We start from the raw sequence: 17,895 nt of genomic DNA, 5'->3' as shown, positions 1-17,895 counted from the left end.
AGGGGGTCTCATTTGCCCGGAGACCCCACCCCGCCACTGCCTCCCCTGGGCCGCACCATGCCCAGCTCTCTCTGACATCACCCACCACCTCTCTCGAGCCTTCGCGTCACTCCCTCTCCTGAAGATCCATGAGGCATTGGGGTGCAGAGGACCGTGAGAGGTCTGGTGGCTGCCATTCTAACTGGACCCAAAAGGGCCCCGACCAGCATCTTAGGGGAAACTCACAAATGGATCCAGCACCTCACGCAGAAGAGCCATTGCTCTAAACCCAGGTGCTGAGCACAAGTCCAAGTTTAAGAACAGCAGACTTAACGAGTGGCCCCCATGCTGTTTCCCTAAGGATGTAGCATTAATTTCTCCCCTTGCCTGACGAGTCCCTCAGTCAGAAAGCTCCAAGTGTCTTCAAGAGCCACTGCACCAAATTCCTGGCATTCAATTTCCTCATTCACTCAGCAGATGCTTCCCACACATTTTCTTCTGGTTAGGTGTGCCGTGAGGCCCTGGTGATGGACGCGTCCCTGCCCTCCCATGGGACAAATGACCAAATAAACAGCCTGACCCCAGCACGATTCGTGTCTTGAGAAACAGGAACGCAGTCCTAAAGTCAAAAGTGACCCTCCGGGCCGGCACCGCGGCTCAGTAGGCTAATCCTCTGCCTTGCGGCGCCGGTACACCGGGTTCTAGTCTCGGTCAGGGTGCCGGATTCTGTCCCGGTTGCCCCTCTTCCAGGCCAGCTCTCTGCTGTGGCCCGGGAGTGCAGTGGAGGATGGCCCAAGTGCTTGGGCCCTGCACCCCATGGGAGACCAGGAGAAGCACCTGGCTCCTGGCTTCAGATCAGCGCGGTGCACCGAACGCAGCGCATCAGCCGCGGCGGCCATTGGAGGGTGAACCAACGGCAAAGGAAGACCTTTCTCTCTGTCTCTCTCTCTCTCTGTCCACTCTGCCTGTCAAAAATAAAATTTTAAAAAAAAAAAGTGACCCTCCAGGTAAACCGAGACCCGAGGGGACTGCCCAAGGAACAGTAGGAAATAAGCAGGTGAGGAGGAGGGTGGCCTTTGAGTCTCAGGAGGTGCAGGGACATGCAGGTGCAAGGCACAGTGACATCCACAGAAGAGGTTCATGGAGATTTGGGTAGTGATGACAAATAAGGAAACTCAGGCTCCAAGTGCATTAGGCGAGACTTGTCCCAGCTTGCGGCATGACGTGGGGACATAGCTGTGTCTCCAAGACTCCGTGTCCTCTCTGTGGCAATGCACAGTGAACCCCTTCCTGTAAGCTCTATAATCTGCTATGCTTCACAGAGCTCCAGAGCTGGCTGGTGGTCAGCCCAGACCAGTCAATCTTCAAGAAGAGTCAAGTGCCCGGGCACATGTGTTCCATGTCCATGGCACATCCCTCACCTAAACACCGCAGTCTACAAGGACGGGCTCCATGCCATTCATTATTAGAGGATTTCCTTATTTATTTATTTTTCCATTAGCCCTGACTCATGGGGGCCTGGAACAACAAAGACAAAGACAGATCTGACTCACTCGACCTTGGGTTGCCCACTTGACAGCATTTTTCTGCAGTTACACCAAACATTCAAAGAAATGTTTGTTCAAGAAAGAGAAAGTTGCCTGACACAGCGCTCTCCCATGTTGAGCTCCTCTGTCCACACGCATCCCACATTGGTACACAGCAAAAACATAGAACTGAGGAAAAGGAGAACATTCCAAGCAAAAGGAGCTCAGTGAGGCATTGCCTAATACATAAGAAAATCATTGAGTCTTGAGGCATAATTCAAGAGAAATTCTAAAATGGCATCATTTTGTCCATAGTTCCTGATGTGTAAGCCCCAAGTCTACCATACTTCTTTCAATTCCAGATTACTCCATTTTGTGACTTTTTCCAGCTTACTTAAATATGTTCATCCTATTAATATATCCTGAGGTGGACAAGCAAAAATATTTGCAGTGTAAATGCTAGAAATTTCTTTTCAGCAAAGATCAGTTATGAAAAAAAGTGACACATTTTAGGAAAACGTAGAACGCCCTCATGCTGCAGACCATTGACAGATCAGCACACGTTGTGTAGACACAAACACCAAGAGGCATCTTATGACCAGTCAAAAAAACCACAGCAATCAGGAGGTCATTGCCAAGCCCCTCTTGCTCCCCTTAATGGAAATAAGCAAAAAGCAAAAATAAATAAATAAATTTAACTCTTTCAAGACTATGGTTGCTGTTTCCTTGTGTTGAATGACTGTCCTACCCATTGTGAAAATCCATTCTGTTATCCAAAAAAAAAAAAAAACTTAATTCACCAACTTGCATCTGTCAGACCCGTGCTAGGCACCAGGGACATTGCAGACATTCAGACGTGGAAGGGCACTGTCCTTATGGAGATTGCCTGCTGGTCTGAGGAGACAGACAATAAGAAACCAACACACAGTAAAGAGTATCATTTCACTAAGTGTGAATGCTCGAGTGTTGGATGCGAGGGGCCAGACCGGAGAACAGTGAGGAGGAGCCCACCATTGAGAAAGGGGCTCGGGGTGATCTCAGGTCCAAGGACAGCAGATCCCTAGGCCGAAGGCCGTGCGGTTTGGGAACTGAAAGAAGGCCAGTGCTTTGGAGGAGCGAGGGAGAAGTGCTGCACAGAGCACAGCTGGGGAGGTAGGCAGGGCCCAGAGCTTGCATGAGGATTCTGAATTGTGTTCCATAGCAATGGGAGACCACTGGAGGACCTGGAGCTGGAAAGTGACATAGTTCACGCCTTCAGTCGTCCATTCATTTAGCAGCTACGTATCGGTCATCTGCTCCTGGCCAGGCGTTGTTCCATTACCCTGAAAGGGCACAAGGAGGGAGTCACAGAAAAATCTCTGCCTGCCTGCCGCTTATGTCCTACCCATGGGGTCTTCATAATGTTCATGGGAAATGTGTATTACAGAAAAAAACTATGCATGGATTTCAAAATATTTTTACCAAAATAATTTATCTTTTAATTCCATGTTTCTTGAGCTTCTTGAAGAAAGCTCATACAAACAGGTAGATAGATACGTGATATAAGGTGGTTATAATGATCATGCAGATAAACGAAGCCAGGTAACATGTAAAGGAGTGGGGAGGGCGGTGGTGTGTCAGGTAAGCAAAGGCTTCTCCAAGCTGACTGCTTAGAGCAGAGCCCTGAATAGAGGGAGGGAGCAAGCCAAGTGGACAGCCAGGGAACAGGTGCCGGGCTGAGGAGATGGCCAGTGCACGGGCCCAGGGCAGGGGAAGCCTTGGGTACTCAGGGAACAACTTCATGGAGAAGACCCAGGAACTTGGGGGAGACCTAATGCAGCATCGTTCACCCTAGGACTCCAGCATCGGTGACTGAAGAGCCCCCGTTCACCTTTCCTCTTATCCCCCTCAATTATAGCATTCGACTTACCACAGCAGCACCAGACTGCCACCCCAGAGTGGGGTGGTTCTAGCCTCAGTTGTCAAGCCATCTGATTAGTTTAGTTGACTGTGTCCATGTAATAACCAGTATGTTAGCTAAGGGTCAATCAAGCTTTTTATGAAGGGAAGAAAACTTATATTTTGTTCCCAAAATTTCCATGATTCCTCCTAGCATTTTGTTAATTGTTGTTAGCTTTTCGTTTCCTTTAGGAATGCAGAACAATGTATGTCTACACAAGCTGCTGAGTCCCTTCTAACTTATAAGGATGGATTGTTACCGTGGCAGCAGCTTCACTTGCCTAAGAGGGACCTCATCGGGCCCTTTTCTCTCACAACCCCCAGCCACCTGATAACCTTACTTTTTTTTTTAAGACTTATTTATTTATTTGAAAGTCAGAGTTACACACAGAGAGGAGAGGCAGAGAGAGACAGACAGACAGACAGACAGAGAGGTCTTCCGTCTGCTGGTTCACTCCCCAGTTGGCCTCAATGGCTGGTGCTGCACTGATCTGAAGCCAGGAGCTTCTTCTGGGTCTCCCACACGGGTGCAGGGGCCCAAGCACTTGGGCCATCTTCTACTGCTTTCCTAGGCCATAGCAGAGAGCTGGATCGGAAGTGGAGCAGCCAGGACTTGAACCAGCACCCATATGGGATGCTGGCACTGCAGGTGGTGGCTTTACCCACTATGCCACAGCACCAGCCCCATCCTTACTCTTGAGTAAATAAAATAAGATCATGGAGCCTTCTTTTCTGAATGCTTTAACTCAGAGGTTCTCAACTGGAGATAGGGTTGTAAGATAAAATACAAATATTTCATAGGATACAATTATGCTAAAATATATATTCATTGTTTAGCTGAGATTCAAATTTAACTGGGTGTCCTGTGTTTTTATTTGCTAAATCTGCCAACTCTTCCTGGAGGTGATGGTGGGATCACACGTGGGTGGGTTGCCCTGCGATGTGGGTCTCCTAAGAATGTTCCACTGCAGAAGTATAGTCAGGGCGAGCAGTCTGAATGGTTACACAGAGGCTTCCTGCGTGAGAAAATTGGAAGGATGGTGCCACAGGAATGGAAGGAACATGCAACAGAAGAGTTTTCTTTCCCTGTCCATCAAACCAGCTCATTGTTCTGACTCCCTTCACTTTGAGAATGAAATCCCTGTTCATTTACTTTGTCTAGGCTCACCGTTGCTGAGTGATCTTAAACACTCCTCTTTGTCTCATTCACCATATGACTTAGAACCCAAGTCTATGATTTCTCTCCTCAATGTCTTGCATTTTCCTCTCCTTTCCATCCTGTGGCCGCCACAGCTCACTAGGTTGTCATAATTCTTCCCTCAACTGTTGCAGTCTCCTCTTCACGGGTCATCCTCTTTCTACTACTTTCCCTCCTAAGTTCATCCTAACACTTCCAGAATGCGCCAACGTCTACCTAACAAGGTATTGACTTTTATCGAGTTTCCAGGGCCTTTCCAAGACCAGGGGCCTGCTCGTCTTGCCGGCCACATCACCCTGTATCACCCCCCATAATATTCCGGTTGGACCTTGGATTCTGCCATTCTTGGAATGCACTTCTTCCTTTTTCACCTCCACACCTTTGCTTGTGGAGTCCACTCTTGGACTGTGCCTGCCTTTCACGGCTCTATTTGTATTCCAAGACCAATTAAAATACAACTTGCTCAGTGACCTCCTCTGACTTCTTCTAGAACTTTGTAGGACACTTTGTACTTAACCCATTGTGTCTTGGGTATTTTCCTGTTGTCTGGGAGAGAGAAAGCAGTGAGCATCAGCATAGTGATGCCAAGTGACACTGAGTGGAGGGAGTGGATGAGGCGGAGCAGAGTGAGCGAGACCCAAGCGCTGAGCTCTCTTGGTGCAAGGGAAGAGTGATGTGTCCTCCAGGGAGGCCCCTGAGGTCAGGAAAGCCTGCAGGGGAACCTGGAGAGGGCAGTGGCCCAGAAGCCAACGAGGTGGACAGCGTGTCCAGAGAACCCAGTGAGCGAAATTTTCAGCAAACTGAGGCAAACAGGGGAATCTAGATTAAATGATGTATTCACTTGGATTCAGATAAATCCTCAAATCATGTTTGTAAAAAGAGCTTCCTCCTGGTGGCAAACAACCAGGAACCAGAGGGCTCCCCCCTCTATGTAAATCAGCCCATCTGAACACAGGACAAGGCAGAGAAAGAACAGATCCAACAGGGACAAGGGAAATCTAGTGTAGTGACCCTGGACAAGTCTCTTAGCTTTTTGCCACTAGACTTCCAGCTCCCTAAGCAGAGTACCTGGCACCCAGCAGATACTCAACAATAGAGCTGTGAGGCTGGGGCCGCTGAGCGTACCCTTCCGTGCCCCAGCCCACAGATCAGAAGTGGGCTGCTGTAACTTTACACTTCTGTGCCTCTTGAAATCATAGCAATGAAACATATGTGCAGCCTATTAAGGAACCTGCTAGAAAAACAGAGTTTGAAATCATACAATAAAATTTGAAAAGCATAAAGCATGAAGATATATAATGAAGTAGTGGTTTTCCGTTACTGAAAATAAATAGAATTTTTCTGCTGAAAACCCTCCAACGGCTTCCCATTTCATCCAGAGTAAAAGCCCTATGAGACAGATCCCCCGTGATCTGACCCCCTCTCCCGACGTGGCACTGGCTTCTTCTGTTGTGCTCCCCCTGTTCACCTCACCCAGACTTACGTCTCCTTCTGACGCTTGGAAATCAGTGCAGCTCCCATCCCCGGCCACTGCCCTGAGTTGCCTCTGCCTGGCATACTTGTCCTCTGGGTGTCTTCCTGATTTACTCTCATGTGTTAAAAACACTTCACTTTCTCACGGAGCCCTGTCTTGACTCCATTGCTTAAAATTGCAAATTCAGGAGCAGACATTTAGCCTAGCAGTTAGAAACGCTCAAGTCTGATGCCTGCCTCGCTGCTCATAATGCCAGCTTCCTGCTAATGCCGAGCCTGGGAGGCAGGGGTGATGGCTCATGTAATTAAGACTCTTGTCACCACGCGGGAGACGTGGATTGTATTCCCAACTGTTGTGGGTATTTGAGGAGTGAACCAGCTGATAGAATATCTCTCTCTCTCTCTCTCTCTCTCTCTCTCTTTCTCTCTTCTGTCTCTCAAATAGTAAAATTTTAAAAAATAAAATTTCAGACTCATGCCTACCCTCTGTCCCAGCACCCCTTACTCTGTTCACTTTTATCCATAACACTTAATATACTATATTATATATGAAAATAATACTTTGTATATATTTATATTTTAATTTATATATTATATATTTTATATATATATGAAAAACTATATGGAAAATGAAGTCAAAAGATAAGCTTATTTTGATACAAGTTTTGAAGCTCATGCATGCTTCTCCATTATATGTGTGTTGTTTATGCATTGTGTTCCCCTTAGACAAGAATATAAGCGAGGACTTTTTCTCTTTCATTCACTAATATATCACAGGTGCCTATGAGTGGGCTTAACACACAGTAGGTTCTAAATAATAGATGAATGAATGATGAACAGGTAAAGAGTGGAGTCAGTTCTGTTTTCTAAAGAATTAGAACAACTGAACTGTTATGGGGGGGGGGGTTCTCCCACCATCCCAGAGCAACAGATGACCCACTCCTCCCATCTCCCCAAATCCCCACAGCGACCTCCAAGCTTGCAGGAAGGACAGCTGGTTCTTGCTCGCCAAGGGACCAGACACCACTGTGTAATTCCTTGTGAGCGAGGCCCTGCTGGGTGGCAGGGGAGACCTCCCTGGTAACCCTGTTGCCATGGTGACAGCAGGTCCTCCTCCAGGGAGGGGAGGCTCAGCAAGATTGCAGGTGCATCCTTGAGACCATCTGCACAAGCACCAGGCGCAGGGAGGTTCAGGGAGCTGGGTTGGCTCTGGGGTTTTATTCTTCACAAGAGAGGCGAAGAGAGGGGGAAAAGCTGGCAGTGGGCTGCCACGTTTGCGAGCCCTGTGGGATTGTGCAGTGCCACAGCCCCTCTGGTGCAGCTGGAAAAAAACAAACAAAACCTCTTAGTTGTCCTTCCCACCAGACTGTAAGAATATCAGTTCTTCCAGGAAGTGGAAAGTTCTAAAGTCAGGTGGTATCCAAGACTCCAAACGACCTGCCTTGGTAATTAGAAAAAAGAACGTGACCAGCCAAGGGCAAGGCCTGATGGGAGACTCTGGGACTGGGGGCTGCTGGGGGGCCAATGAAAGAGTTGTGTACATCACATGACCTGATGAAATCTGAGAAATTGGGAAACGCAAAGGCTGGCTTCTAGGTAAAAACCGGCGCAGCCTCTGGGGCTAAGACATGGCCGGGCTTCATCTTCCTTAAGCAGCGAGCTTCATAGATAGGTATGTAACACACAGGCAGGTGGCCTGTGTCTCCAGCCGCGCGCTCTTAACAGCCTGCTTCTGTGCGAATGAGATGTGTGTTTCTCAAGCCAAGGAGAAAACATGCCCCTAACGGAATTGTGTTTTCTTTCTCCACTCCCTGTCCATCTGTCCGTCCGCGTGTGTGCCTGCGGGACTCGTCTTGGTCGCTCTGTTGGGACGCCAGAACCATCTGCTGCGGAATCCCAGGGGAAGGGCAGCCTCTCCGAGGACGAGCTCATCACGGCTATCAAGGAGGCCAAGGGGTTATCCTACGAAACCGCTGAGAGTCCCCGGCCGCCGGCCTACGGGGCCGACCGGCCCGAGGCCAAGGCCAGAGCCGGGCTGCCCACCATCCCCAGCCCCCTGGACCACGAGGCCAGCAGCGCCGAGTCCGGGGACTCGGAGATCGAGCTGGTCTCCGAGGACCCGATGGCCGCCGAGGACGCACTCCCCTCGGGCTACGCGAGCTTCGGCCACGTGGGCGGCCCTCCGCCGTCGCCCGCCTCGCCGTCCATCCAGTACAGCATCCTGCGCGAGGAGCGCGAGGCCGAGCTGGACAGCGAGCTCATCATCGAGTCGTGCGACGCCTCCTCCGCCTCCGAGGAGAGCCCCAAGCGCGAGCAGGACTCGCCCCCGGCGCGGCCGAGCGCCCTGGACGCCATCCGCGAGGAGGAGCGCGCGCCCGGCCGGCGGGGCCAGGCCGAGCCGGAGCCGTTCCCGGAGCCGCCCTCGGCCGCTCCGCGAGCCGGCTCCGAGCCGCCCGCTGCAGACGGCGCCCCGGCGGCGCCCGAGGGGCCCGCGGCGCAGCGCACACCTGCGGAGGCGGCGAGCTCGGCCCCGGGCCCCGCGGCGGCGAAAGGCCCTGCAGTGTGGGGTCCTGGCCACGCGCCCCCGCTGCTCTTTCTCGATAAGCAGAAAGGTAAAGTCCCGACATCTCCGGTTGCAGCGGGTTGTCTGGGGGCCTGTTCTCCCCCTGCGCCTGGCACGCTGCCGGCCGGAGAATGATTCCAAGGGGGTGGCAGGAGCTGCGAGCACCCGAGCACCCGGAGCCGCGGCTGGGACCAGGGTGGCCGAAGCGCGGTTCCTAGCGCGCAGGGCGGGCGCGCAGAGCCTCTGCGGGAGGGAGCGGCTTTGCGTGCGCTCCGAGGCCTCCGGGGGGGGGGGGGGGGGAGGGACTAAGTGCCCCCTGCTTCCGTTCAGGGCCGGGTTTCCCTGCTTGAAAGGGATGCTGTGACTGCTGTTGTCCAGGCTCCTTTCCAGTTTCTCACCTGGGCAGTCCCACTGGGCAGTCCGGGGCCCGCCATTAGCAGGCTCTATTTGGCAGCCAGACCTGTCTTCTAAAATGGGCCATGGGAGCCTCAGCCCCGTCGTCCTTTTGCTTCTATCCAAGGAGCAAGAGATTCGGACCTTGTTCAAGGTTTTGTGTCCCAGGTAGACGGGAAAGGCAGCAACCAAAGTGGGTTCTACGGTTTCCCCTGTCCCTAAGCAAGTGCGAGTGGTTAACTTTTAAAGTCCTGTATGACTGAGAAGGGTTTTGACTTGGGAGGTCTTCAGATGCTACACGCTCTTCAAAAACCGTCCACCACACCTGACTGCGGTTGTATTATGGGAACCAGGGAAGAAATCCAAGAGCCACACGAAGCAACGAGGCCCCCGTGCCTACAGCTTCGTGAAAGGCGTGACTTGGGTGAAGACAGAAGCCACGCCCCGCTCCCAGGACAGCACACCCGGGTGGGACTTGAACCCAGAACCTAGAAGCACAGTTCTATTCAGGGTCACCTCCCCCGCACCCGCGCTACTTCTTGCTTCTTTAGAAGTATCTTGCCTTTTGGGAGTGTGTGTTCTAAAGGGTGCTCCCCCTTTTCCTGCCTCTGTGTCTCCTTCAATGATGTCGGTAGCAGGTCGAGTGCTTCCTGTAAAGACAGAGCACGCAGTCTCTCTGGTTAGAGACTGGAAGCCAGCCTCTCCCTTCCTTGAAATGAACGCAGTGGGATGGGGGAACCTAGAGGAATGAAATCCAATGATAATAACCCTGCTTCCTGCTTGCTGGTGGCTCAGACACGTGACATCCTGTGGGGGTGGATATAATTGACTCTTGATTTCCCAGATAACTCTCCCGAGAGTTTAAAGTGTATTTAGTGTGTGTGCTAGGGAGGATATGTGAAGACAGGTTTAACCGTGAGAACGCGTACTTATTAGGTGAATATTGACACTGACGTGGTGTGTTTTGTCACCACTCTGACAGTGCTGGGGAGGGACCTCGTAGCTTGTGGGGCGCCCCAGGAACCAGCACTAAGTGAACAACCTCAGTCCGCAGGGGTCCAGCCCGAGTCACACTGGGTGTGTGCTTGTGTCGCTGTCCTGGAACCTGCAGGCATCTCCATGTTCTCCCCTCACAGGTGTTCCAGGAGCAGCCGCCATGTGCACAGTGCTGTTAGAATAGGCTTGGTCTCCCAAGTCAGCAGGTGTGAGAGCCACAGAGAATAGGCAATTCCGCAGGCCCATTTCCCTCCCTGGGGAGCTCTGAGAGACAGGTGCAGCAGCTGCGCCCGGCTGGCTGGAATCTGATGGAGAGCTGAAGGGATGGGAAGCCGTGAATGCAAGGGCTTCTGGCTGTCTCTCATGCCCAGTAGCACGTCGCCAGGATGTGTGCGAGTTCCCCCATAGGGCAGCCCAATGTAGAAGTGAGGGAAGAGAGAGCTGCAGTCTTTTCAAAGGACGAAAGCATGCTGGGGGAGTAACCTCTGCTCCCCCTTGCTCTGTGGGGTCCTTTGAAACCCTGTCTCCTGCTGGGACGAGCTGCTCAGCGGCAGGGTCTCTGAAGAGCCTCTGAAAGGCTGTTCCGGGGCAGCCCAGTGCTGGGGGCCTCGGGCAGTGACTCGGTGCCGCCCACAGGTCAGTGGAGCGCGGAGGTTCCCTGCGGTCTCACTGCTCCATCTCTGCAGGTGAGAAAGCATCGGTGCTGCGGCCTCCTCCGGGCTGCTCTTAGTCGCCATCCGTGGACAGTAGCTGTGCACTCCCGCCACGCGTGACTGCCTCCTGCAGGGAGATCCGGTTAGCCCTGGAGGCGTCCTGCGCTTGACCAGTGAAACCTCCGAAAGTGCAGATGCATGCAGACTTATGCCCCCACGGGGATGCCCACCCCCCTGGCGGGGGCGCTATTGAGCTGATGCTGGGCTGAATGTCAGAAAGACCTAGGAATATTTAGACTGAGAGCTGATGGCATCATAGGCTCCGGGAGCACCAGGCTTATAGGTGCCAGTGCCCTAACAAGGTCTGTTTTTGCTGCTTTCTTGCCGTTTAGAGACCTCTACCATTGTGGTGGTGGTGATGGTGGTGGTGGTGGTATTGGTGTTGATGGTGATGGTGGTGGTGGTGATGGAGGAGGAGGAGGAGGAGGAAACCACATGCAGTTCAGTTTCCCCCTGTATACCCCCAAGCTCCTGTCTGTTAGAGTTTTCAACCACGACCAAGAACGACAACCAAGATCACGCTGAGCAAATAGTTTTATTAGGGCAAAGAACTGGCAGGAGCAGCCTCAGAGGGAGAGGAGCTCGGGGCTCATGTGTAGTGCTGGGGCTTTATAGGGAACACGTGTCAAGGGAGGAGGGAGGTAGTGGGAGATGAGTTGGAGCGGCCGATCAAAGGGATGTGAGATGCGGGCTGGAGCACCTGGAGAGGATACCAGATACTGAGAGACAGAGGGTTCCCAGACATGGGGAGTCTCCAGGGCTGCCTCATTTATAACTGGGCAGTGATAGGGACCCGGAGGCACAGGTTGTTTCTCTGATTTGCAGCTGGGACAAATTGTGGGAACGATGAGGCTCTGCAGGTGCTCGGCACCTCTGTGTTTTTGTTTTACTGATGCCAGGAAAGAGTGGGGGAGACGTCTCAGACCCGTATGCACTCAAGACTCTCACACACTGTCGCCCTGTGTTCCAGCTCCCCACACCTTCTGGGTCAGATTGCTCTGAAAATTACACTGTGAAGGAGTCGATACGTTTTTGTTTCCACAGCATTCGTCCTAGCTTAAGGGACATCCGGGTGAAAAGACAATCCAAAACTTCTCAGTGGAACACTACTACGTGACGTGGCATGTTGAGATGAGTGTGTGGTCCTTACCAAAGCCATTGTACCATAGAAACGTTCTCCTTGGAGAGGGCGCCTCAGAGTCCGTAAGCAGTGCTGTCTGCTCTCAGGTGCGGTCCCTGCATTCCAGTACTTTAGGAACTCCAGAGAGTTCATAGGAAATGGAATTCAAAGATAAGAGGTGGGGCTTTGGCACAGCAGTAAAGCCACTGTTTTGCCCAAATCCCACACTGGAGTGCTGGGGTTCAACTTCCAGCTACGCCCTTGCTTCCTGCTAATTCATACTCCGGGAGACAGCAGGAGATGGCTCAAGTGGTTGGATCCCTGACACCCATGTGGGAGATCCAGACTGAGTTCCCAGTTTCTAGCTTTGGCCTGGCACAGCCCCAGATGTTGCAAGCATTTGGAGAGTGAACCAATGGATGGGAGATATCTCTCTATCTACCTACCTGTCTGTCTCTTTCAAGTAAAAGAAATAAAACATTATTAAAAAGAAAAATTTATTTTGGTGCAACAAATTTTGAAATCTGTGCATTTAGGAAGTCTTCAAAAAATTCATGAAAAGTGCATATTATGAAAAAACTATTCGTGGGTTTCAAAAAATTTCTGGACCAAAACAAACATCGTTTAGCTTCATTTTCCATGAACGCTTCGAAATTCTCTTGTGCGGTGTTTGGATGAACCCCATGGATACCATGTGGGAAGCTCTTAGACCTGGGGAATCTCAGGCTGACCTAAGATGTACTGAAGCAGAATTCACATTTTCACAAGGTCCTCTGCTGACTCCAGTGCACTTTAAAGCTTGAATAGCAGTTATAGGCCATGAGCCTTCAGCTGTCACATTCTCTCCCAGAAGCATTCTTTTAAAAAAAAAAAAGAAAAAAGAAAAAAGATTTATTTATTTATTTGAAAGTCAGAGTTACAGAGAGCGGAGAGGCAGAGAGAAGAGAGGTTTTCCATCTGCTGATTCACTCCCCAATTGGCCGCAACGGCTGGAGCTGCGCCCATCCGAAGCTGTGCCTATCCGAAGCCAGGAGCCAGGATCTTCTCCTGGGCCTCCCACGTAGGTACAGGGGCCCAAGGACTTGGGCCATCTTCTACTGCTTTCCCAGGCCATAGCAGAGAGCTGGCTGAGAAGTGGAGCAGCCAGGTCTCGAACCGGTGCCCACATGGGATGCTGGAACTGGAGACGGTGGCTCTACCTGCTATGCCACAGCACTGGCCCCTCCCAGAGGCATTCTGCCAAAAGTCACCAAGGACTCTCTTCTTGTCTCATCTTTCTTATCCCCTGTGGTTATTTGATGTTATACTGCTGATCAGTCCCTAAGAGAGTAATGTATGAGGATGCTTGAAAAAGTTTGTGAAAAATAGAATGAAGAGATAAGTTTATTTGGGGGCAAAGAATCTTTGAAATTCTCTATACAAGGGTTTTCCCAAAATTTCATGGAAAATGTGTATTATGAAACAAAAATGGGTGGGTTTAAAAAAAAATTGTACCTATATGTGTATGTTTTATTTTATTGTTTTAAAGATTTTTATTTATTTATTTGCGAGGTAGAGCCACAGACAGACAGAGGGAGAGACAGAGAAAGGTCTTCCTCCTTTCCAGTTCCTGTCTTGCCCCCTGAGTTCTGTTACCTTTCTTCCTCTCTCACTTCCTTGCTGTATTGGCTGTTGTCACCCGCAGTGGCAGATTTTCATCCACGGCACTTTCCAGATCTGTCACTTTGTAGAAGTCCTCTCCTGAGCTCCAGGTCTGTTACTGCTCTGTTTGTGGACATCCTGTAGCCTCCCCAGGTTCAGTGGGACCCAGCGGCTTGTCAAAATCTGCTTTCTGTGTGCCCCATTCCTGAGCAAATGAAGTGGTGTCATTCGAGTGTCACTTTGCTGTGAACACTCCTGACCCCAGCTCTCAGAATCAAAACACATTTGAGTACTCTAGTAATAGCTATTAATGTTTTAAATGGCCATATCCATTAAGTACTATGGAGAATTTACACCACAGAAATGCAACAGCAAGTGGTGTATATATATATATATATATATATATATATATATCATACATGTATAAATATACTTATACAGATACATATCAGTAGGGGTGGGTGTTTAGCACAGTAGTTAAGATGCTACTTTGGGGGCCAGCGCTGTGGCATAGTGGGTAAAGCCTACAGTGCCACCGTCCTGAATGGGCACCAGTTCGATTCCTGGCTGCTCCACTTCTGATCCAGCTCTCTGCTGTGGCCTGGGAAAGCAGTAGAAGATGGCCCAAGTGCTTGGGTCCCTGCACTCACATAGGAGAACTGGAAGAAGCTCCTGGCTTCATATCAGCCCAGCTCCGGCTGTTGCAGCCATTTGGGGAGTAAATCAATGGGTGGAAGACACCTCTCTCTTTCTGTAACTCTGCCTTTAATAAATAAATCTCTTTTTTTTTTTTAAGATGCTGCTTGGGATACTTATATTCCATGTTGGAGTGCCTGGGTTCAAGTCCTGCTCTGCTCCTGATGCCAGCTTCCTGCTAACACACACCCTAGCGGGCAGCAGTGGTGGCTCAGGTAGCTGGCTCCTTGCTACCAGTGTAGGAGATCTGGATTGAGTTCCTGGCTCCTGGCTTCCACCTAGCCCAGATCTATCTTTTCTCTCTGCCATTCAAATAAATAAAATAGATAGGTTTAACAACAAACATCTACATATTTTTCCTATAGCATTGTTAATAATAATGCAAAAATTGGAAACCACACTCCATCAACATGGAGTTGAGTAGATAAATTTTTTTCATCCTTCTGATGTAGTACAAGGGTGCTTCAAAAATTTCATGAAAATGGAATTATAAGATATCTTTACTTTGGTGCAAAAGAAAAAATAATTTTTTTAAAAGGCAAAGCAACAAAGAAACAGGTAGAGACAAAGAGGAAGATCTCTTCCATGCACTGGTTCACGCCACAGATGGCCCTAATAGCCAGGACTGGGTCAGGCCAGAGCCAGAAGCCTGGAACTCCATCCAGGTTTTCTAAATGGTTGGCAGGGACCCGAGGACTTGGGCCATCTTCTGCTGCATTCCTGGGAGCATTAGCAGGATGCCGGGTTGGAAACAGAGCGGCTGGGACTTGACCCAGCATTCCAATATGGGATGCAGGCATCTCAGGCAGTGGCTTAACTCACTGTATCACAAGGCAGGTCTCTAGTGCAAAGAAATTAGAAATCCATGCGTATACAGGATCTTCAAAAATTTTAATGGACTATTCATTTTATGCAAAATCTATGCAGGGATTTCAAATTATTTGCACCAAAAAAAAATGTATCTTTACTTCCATTTTCTACAAACTCTGTGAAGGGATTTAAAAGAATTAAGTCTGGAGACAAAACTCCGTAGCCTGGGACAAAGTTAAGGTGCTCAGTGCAGCCCTGAGTGTAAACCCTTCTTGAAGTAGCATTTGGTTATAGAACGATCATCCAAATGATCCAGAATGTTCTTAGTATTAGAAAATTATTAGAAAACTAAAAATACAGAGTGAAAATTCTCTCTATGGAACCCTGAAGCTTGCGTGCAGTGACCCACTTTGGGGACTGTTGCTTTAAGCCAGTGGCTAAATGTTGCCTGGAGTGCTTGTCAGAAAATCGGGTTTCTGCCTTAGCGGCACCCTGAAACCCCCGGATGAGGATGGGTCAGAGCCTAAAGCTACACTGTAACAAGCACACAGAAGCTTGAGGGTTTCTGGGTAAGCCGATGAGCTAAGCAGGTCAGACGTGCGGTGAAAATCACCTTGATGAGCATGCCTCCGGCTTAGCCTGTTTTTTAATTAAGGAAACTGAAGGGGAGTCGGCTGTTTCTGTATCTCCCAGGTAGAGAGGGGTCAGCTCTGTCCTGCGCTGAGGGTCACGGGGCTCTCCAGCCTTCTCACCGGGCACCTCTGGAGGTCCCAGCTCCTGTGGGCAGGGAAAAGCTGGAGTCGTCCTTGGGGGAGCGACTCGCAGGAATGCTGTCAGGTGGAGGTCTTCTCCTGTTACTGCTTTTCACTGTTTCCTCAAATGTGTAGGAACCAAAAAATGTGCCACCACTTACTTTTTCTCCTGTCATTCTAAAAAATTGTTCTACGCTAGTCCTGTATTTATTTGCTTCTATGAAACTGAGTTGATAAATTAGTTGATAAAGATTCTTGAAAAGTCTTCCCTGTTCCTGGCACAGATTTCAGAATCAGCCTGAGGACTTGTGTCTCTCCACTCTACAATGGGACTTTAAAAAGTTCATGGAGACGTGCAGTTAAAAGATAAGCTTGTGTTGGTGTACAAGCAGTCACATATTGTTCTGTTTTTAAAAACGATGGCTTTGGACAGTCAGCCTTGGATAGAGTTGTTCCAAGTAATGGTGACTTTTCGCACCTAGTATTTCCGGGCGTGGATATTCTTGACCCTTCACCTCCAGGGTGCATATGATGATCTGAAACAGCTGTTGTACCTCTAATATTTTAATGCCAACTGCCAAGTAAACTTGACCTGGTCACTGAGTGGGACGCAGATTATCTGCTAAGATGGATTCCAGTCAACCTTGAACTTGCCTGTAGAGGGGGTTCACAGCTAGCAAATATTTCAGTGTGCCCAATAATGATGACCATCGCTAGATAGTGTTTCTGACTCCCTGTCCAGGCCCCTATCCCTCACAGAGATCATCATCCCTTCCACTAATGAAACTTAGAGGATATGATTCATGGACTGAATTCTAGGGGATACTCTATGTCTTTCAAATGCTAACTTCAGCTGCCTCAAAAGTTTGGGTGGGGGCCGTGGCTCAATAGGTTAATCCTCCAGGTGCAGCGCCGGCACACCGGGTTCTAGTCCCGGTCGGGGCACCGGATTCTGTCCTGGTTGCCCCTCTTCCAGGCCAGCTCTCTGCTATGGCCCAGGAGTGCAGTGGAGGATGGCCCAAGTGCTTGGGCCCTGCACCCGCATGGGAGCCCAGGAGAAGCACCTGGCTCAGAGCCGTGCCAACCGCACCAGAGCAAGCCCTTGGCTGGCCATGCCTTCCTCCTTCACTCAAGTCAACTAATATGGCAACTATGAAGAAACTTCAGAAAAGTTCATGTCAAAGAATTACAGGATGAGTTTATTTTTGATGCAAAAAAATTTGAAATCTCTGCGTATGGGGGTTCATTAAAAAGTTCTTGGAAAATGCATATTATGAAAGAACTATGCGTGCATTTCTAAATTTTCTGGCACCAAAATAGACTTATCTTTGAATTCCACTTCCCACGAACTTTTTGAAGTACATGCCTGACACTAACAAGGTAGTGGCGGCCAAGGCAGACATGAATCCACCTTCATGGGGTTTGCACATAGGTGGGGAAGGGGTAGGTGTTGAAATGGAAGCCAGTAGAGTGCTGTGTGAGGGGGTACTCTGGAGGTGGGTGGTGCCTGGTTAGAGACCAAGGTGATAGAAGACCATTCGTTCTGCGAATGGACGGGAGGGTGGAGGGAAGATCACGTTAAGTATGTGCTGACCAGCCCTCCCTGGAGGATGCTATCTTACATCTCCCCATCCCGTAATTCCTCCAGAGCGAGGACCCCAAAGGAATGTGTAGGGGACCCCAAGAAGCTGTCTGTTCACTGTCCCTGGTGTCCTTGGTGGCACCTTGGTCAGAGGAAGCCTCCAGGTGGTCTCTGTCCGCAGATTGGGAAGTCGACAGGAGAAGGAAGGAGGCCTGAGGGTGAGGTTGAGCTCTGTAGGCTATCAAGTGAGTAGCCAGCATGGTTTTATCACATAGGGTCAGAAACTGCCTTGCCACTACTAATCTGATTCAGGGTTACATATTCGGGGAAACAGCATTCTGGCTCACCTCTTCGCTTCTTCATTTTCTTATAACTTTTGGCTGAGTCCTGAACAATTGTGGGATTTATCTGTGCACGCAAAGCACTTGGAAAAGCCAAATATGTGTTTCAGAACCTCATTGTTCTACTTCCCAATTCACTCTTAATTACTTCTCCCTATTATCTTTAGATTGTTT

General features: G+C 49.8%; 1 protein-coding gene across 4 annotated transcripts in view; it reads left to right on the top strand.

Annotated features, from left to right (window-relative positions):
- The window catches only part of RTN1 (reticulon 1), a 253,834-nt gene that overhangs the window by 138,251 nt on the left and 97,688 nt on the right, over window positions 1–17,895 (top strand). For 3 of the 4 annotated variants that reach the window (XM_062181362.1, XM_062181363.1, XM_062181364.1), the window contains one exon: window positions 7,992–8,726. The exons of the other annotated variant lie outside the window; for it this stretch is intronic. In XM_062181362.1, coding sequence (XP_062037346.1) covers window positions 7,992–8,726 — 735 coding nt within the window. The remainder of the gene's footprint in view (window positions 1–7,991; window positions 8,727–17,895) is intronic. 4 annotated transcript variants of the gene reach the window in all.

This window comes from Lepus europaeus, chromosome 22, assembly GCF_033115175.1.
Source record: "Lepus europaeus isolate LE1 chromosome 22, mLepTim1.pri, whole genome shotgun sequence".
Taxonomy (NCBI): domain Eukaryota; kingdom Metazoa; phylum Chordata; class Mammalia; order Lagomorpha; family Leporidae; genus Lepus; species Lepus europaeus.
The sequence above is the reverse complement of the archived record's forward strand: the minus strand, read 5'-3'. Positions and strand labels throughout refer to the sequence as shown.